This window comes from Penaeus japonicus, unplaced genomic scaffold (assembly GCF_977035675.1).
Source record: "Penaeus japonicus unplaced genomic scaffold, GWHDUDI00000001_assembly GWHDUDI00000015, whole genome shotgun sequence".
Lineage (NCBI taxonomy): Eukaryota > Metazoa > Arthropoda > Malacostraca > Decapoda > Penaeidae > Penaeus > Penaeus japonicus.
In genome coordinates, this window is record NW_028234417.1 from 37,789,546 (window position 1) to 37,794,891 (window position 5,346).

At 41.7% G+C, this 5,346-nt stretch overlaps 1 protein-coding gene across 1 annotated transcript in view; it reads right to left on the bottom strand.

The window, feature by feature from the left end:
• Positions 1-2,818: 2,818 nt before the first annotated feature.
• Positions 2,819-5,346, bottom strand: part of LOC122248893 (protein sax-3) — a gene marked incomplete in the record, with an annotated part of 157,670 nt that continues 155,142 nt past the window's right edge. The window contains 1 exon segment of the mRNA XM_086544934.1: positions 2,819-3,058. Within this exon segment, the coding sequence (XP_086401060.1) occupies positions 2,955-3,058 (104 nt within the window).

A 5,346-nucleotide genomic window follows, 5' to 3' on the forward strand; every position in this document is an offset into this window, starting at 1 on the left:
TCTCGACGATCAAGCAAGGCGAGCGGTGATTGGGCGTCGAGACGTGTAAGATTCATCATGATTGGTCGACGCGAAGAGATACAGGCGACGACGTCCCTGATTGGTCATTTGGCGTGATGACGTCACTAAAAATCAGATAAAGATCATCTGTCGAAAGAAAAAGAAGAACAAATTTTTTTTTCTCCTAAAAATCTGTTTTAATCAACTTTGGATTGTATGAGAAAGTATTGAAAAGGAAAGCTATCAATCAGAAGAGAGAGACAGCCTTTTTGGTTTTGAATTTGGAATAAAGTTACGTCGGGTGCAGGAGGCAAAGGGGGGGGGGAGAGGAAGAGGTAGAGGAGGAGGAGGAGGAGGAAGAGGACGAGGAGGAGAAGGATGAAGAAGAGGAGGAGGAGGAGAGGGAGGAGGAGGAGAAGGAAGAAGAAGAAGAAGAAGAAGAGGAAGAGGAGGCGGAGGTAGGGGAGGGAGAAGATGAACAATGAGAAGAAGAAAAAAAAGGCAAAAGAAGAGGTGTACCACGCGATTATGAGATCGGCACGAGGAAGAGGGAACGAGGAAGAGAAGGAAAAGAAGGAGGAGCAGAAAGAAGAAGAAGGAGAGTGAAAGGAAGAGAGAGAGAGAGAGAGAGAGAGAATCAGAGGGCGAAGGAAAAAGATTGAGGTGGGAACGGAAGATAAATAATATAGGAAAGAAGAGAAGGAATAAGGAGAGAAGAAGAGAGGAAGGAAGAGAAAAAGGAGGGAGAGTGTGGTATACGGGAGGAAAAGATCGCTGATATATACAGTCTGTGTTATTGATTCCTTTAACGTTCACAAATTGCAACCTCACCTCGCGCCCCCAAAAGGTTCATCTTTCATCACTGAAAAATAACTTTGCAATTAGGAAATCCACTATCCTCCTTCACTTGCAAAGAAAGGAGATAAATACGAAGAGAGAGAAACAACAAACAAATGAAATGAGAGAAATGTAGAACGGCCATCTTCCCTGAAATGCAAATCACGCCCTTATTGTCACGAGTCAATAGAGATAACTTTTCTCTGCACAACCTCAACACAGGAAGACACTGTATACATTCGTAATTGTAAAAAAAAGTTTCCCAATACAAAGATGAACAAAGAAATAGATCGAATTCATGATAATGATGACAATGAAAAATATTTTCTTACATACCATACAGCATCTCACAACACGCTTAATGTTTTACATCATCTATTATAATTATTGTTTATTTTTTTTGGCAAAGTTCAATTCTAAATCTATTTTGATTATGTGATATGCTCCAGTTATCAAGTTTCATTATCCTATTTTATCAAGATTTACCAATCGTTCTCTTTCTCTCTTTCTGCCTCTTCCTTTTGCCTTTTCTTATCTTGAAAGGAAGAAAGAGAGATAAGTACGGATAGACCCAAGTTCAAAGGAATCCTCTTCAGTTTTTACTTACCACTATAATTTTTTTTTCATTGTTCCAGTTTTTTCTTTTTTTTATATATTAAACACTTTTCACTTCTTTCTGAAAATTATCCCTTTCTTTTTTTTTCTCTTTGAAAATTGCAACCTTTCACACACACATATATATATATTCAAAAAGATTTCCCTTTTAAACATCAGACAAAAAAATCCCTTTATTTCTTCTCAAGGGAAATTTTCCTCTTTTTCAAAATAAATCTCTGTTGTGGGCCAGCGTTCGTAGTAACTTAAACACTATATTACAACACAATATATATACTTTCAGACACCGGATATTTTATACGTTTTTTTTTTCCTCCTTTGGTTGTTAATCAATATTCCTGGTTTGATAAGGTCAGAGTTCAGTAAATCCTTCCTTTAACCACAAGTTCTAAAAGAGAATCCACTGCTCTTTCTTTTATCAATTCTTCTTCTTACCTTTATTACCATTATCATTAGTTATTATTATTATTATTATTATTATTATTGTAACGATTAACTTCCCTTCAGTAGCTGAGGCGAGGTTCGGCTCCACACCTTGCATACGTCACTAAGGCTCAATTATACGTTGCGGGAAACGCAGAACCCACGCTTATTGCCACCGAATGACGTCATAGTAATAGAGTCGACGCTTATTGGCGGGATGAAACGGGGACGGGGGGGGGGGGTGGAGGGGTATTATAGGGCTAGGAGGGTTGGGTGGGGGGTTGGGTGAGGGGTATGGGTTGGGGGATGGGGCGGTTCCCCCTTTATGCATTCCTGGTTTCATTGTACGAGTCAACATGCATAGACAGTCTGCATCAGTAGCTGCGGTTACGCACACAAGCACATATAGCGTCGATAAATAGATGCTATCATTTACTTAATGCATATTTTATCTTAATTGTATCTTCTATTTTTTCGTCACTCGTCAGTCACTCTTTCCCTTTGTTCTAGTTTTTTTATTTTTATCTTATTTTCCTTCCGTTATCTTTTCCTTCGATACATCTTCCGAGGATTGCAAGGAATCCTGCAGAGTCCTTTTCCTCTTTCCTTGCCCTCTTCCTTCATCTCCTTCTCCTTCTCCTTCTCTTCCTCCTCCGTCTACTTTCCATCTCTTTTTCCTTTTCCCTTCGCTCTCTTTTCGTCAATTCTTCGTCTCCTTTTCTTCTATGCTTTATCTTCTTTTTCTCTTTCCTTATCTCGTTGCTCCATCTTCCTCGGTCCTCTCCTTCTTTCTACCTTCCATCATCTTCCTCTTCTTTATCTTCACTTCACTAAAAAAAGGCTACGAAAACCATCCTCCTCTTCCTCCTCCTCCTCCTCTTCTACCTAATCCTCTTCTTCTCCTTCCTCCTCTTCCTCTTCAACCTCTTTCACCCTTTCCTCTTCATCTCCTTCTACCTCTTCCACTTCATCCTCCTCCTCCTCCTCCTCCTCTTCTACCTCTACCTCCACCTCCTCCTCTTCCTCTTCCTCTTCCCTTCCTCGTGCCATGCCCCTAGAGAGCCCGAGGAGTCCTGCTTCTAAAGGGCGTTGCCATGCGTCTCCTCCCCCCCCGCGGGCTGCCTGCCGAGACTGCCGTTGAGGGGCGCCGGCAGGAAGGAAGGGCGCTTGTACGGAGGGGCGTCTGTTGGGGGAAAAAAGGGACACGCGGTTAGGCTGACGGATTCGGGATCTGGATTGGGAAGTGATTGGGAAAAAGGGATTAGATGGTGTTTTCACTTATCTGTATTATAATCATTATCATTATTATCGTTTCTATTACTATTATTATTGTCATCATCATTATTAGTAATATTTCTATTATTATCATTATTATTATTACTACTATCATAATAATTATTATCATTATTATCATCATCATCATTACTGTTATCATTATTATTGCAATTACTATAACTATATTTGTCATTATCATTATAATTATCATTATCATCATTATTATTATTTCCATTGCTATTATTATTATTTTTATTATCATTATCATTTCTATTGCTATTATTATAATTTTTGTTATAATTATTATTACCATTATCATTATCATTTTTACATGTATCGTTAATATTATCATTAACTTAACATATTATCATTATAACATGTTAACAAATATGTGTACACACACACACACACACAAACACACACACACACACACACACACACACACACACACACACACACACACGTATATATATATATATATATATATATATATATATATATATATATATATATATACATATATCTATCTATTTATCTATCTATCTATCTATCTATCTATCTATATATATATACACACACACACACACACACACATATGTATATACACATATATATATAAACACACACACACACACACGTAAATGAAATATTGCATGTTAATGCAAGTGGAAAGAGGCAACAAGATATTTCGAGAAATAAATAAATCAACAAACGAACCTAAACACCCACAGGTCCCTCCCTCTTCCTCCCTCCTCCTCCTCTCCCCTCTTCCCTCCCTTCTCCCATGTACCCTCACCCTCCTCTTGCCTCTTTCCTCCCCCTCCTCCTCTCCCCTTCTTCTCTCCCTCCTGATCTCCCCTCTTTTACTCTCCTCCCTCCTCTAATGTCCCCCTACTCCTTCCCTTTTTCTTCTCCCCTCTCTCCCTCCTTCCCTTTTTCTTCTCCCCTCTCTCCCTCCTTCCCTTTCCTACTCCCCTCTCCCCCCCTCCCCTTTCCCTCTTCGCGCCTCCCTCCTCCCTCCTTCTCTCCCCTCTTCCCTCCCCTAAACCCCTCCACCCCCCCCTCCCCAACGATCTCTGGCCGACACAAACACAAGTAACCAATTCCAACTCTCAATCAACGGACTAAACTTCCGCGCAACTCATTTCCCAATTTGCAATAGGGTGGGGGGGGGGGCAGAGAAGTAAGGGAAATGTGGAGGGACGATAGAGAGAGAGAGAGAGAGAGAGAGAGAGAAAGAAAGATAGATAGATGGGGAGATAGATAGAGAGAGAGGCAGAGGGAGATGGACAGACAAATAGACAGATAGATAGACAAATAGATGGAGAAAATGAGAGAGAGAGATAGAGAGAAAGAAAGAGAGAGAGAGAGAGAGAGAGAGAGAGAGAGAGAGAGAGAGAGAGAGAGAGAGAGAGAGAGAGAGAGAGAGAGAGAGAGAGAGAGAGAGAGAGAGAGAGAGAGAGAGAGAGAGAGAGAGAGAGATTAAGAAGAAAGTGAAGATAAAAGAAAAAAGAAAAGAAGAAGAAAATAAGTGAGAACAGAAGAAAAACAAAAAGATGAACAAGACCAATAACAAGAAAAAGAGAGGAACTAAAAGCAGACGACTTAGATAACAAAGAAGAAGAAGGAAAGCAGCAAAACAAGGAAAAAAAAAAACCAAAAAGGAAACAACACAAAACAAAAAACAAGCACACAAAAGAAGAAGAGCAAGAGCCCCCACCGAAAGAGAAACAGCAGAGAGAGAAACAGAGCGATAAAAGCGGAGGCCAAAGCAGCGCAACAGACGAGGGAGCAACAGAAGGTCGCGAATGCAAGTTGTGTTTACTCTGTGTAATTAGTGTTTTGTTTCAATTAAGACTCGCGACAAGACACAGGCCCCGCGCGATCACGGCCCGGGCGGAGAGAGAATCATTGTGTGCATACACTTGGGGAGGGAGGGAGGGAGGGAGGTGTAGAGGGAGGGGAGGGAGGGTAGGGAGGGGAGGGAGGGAGAGAGGGAGGAGGAGGAGGGGAGGGGTTGTTTGTGGGAGGGGAGGGGGGGGGGGACGGGGGGGTGAGGGAGGGAGGGAGACGAGGGGGAGGCGGAGGACGAGAGTGTGGATGAGGGAGAGGGTTTAGGGGAGGTGAGGGAGTGAAGGAGGAAAAGGGCGTTGAGGAGAGGAAGAGGGGTAGTAGGGCGGGAGGAGTGTGGAGAGA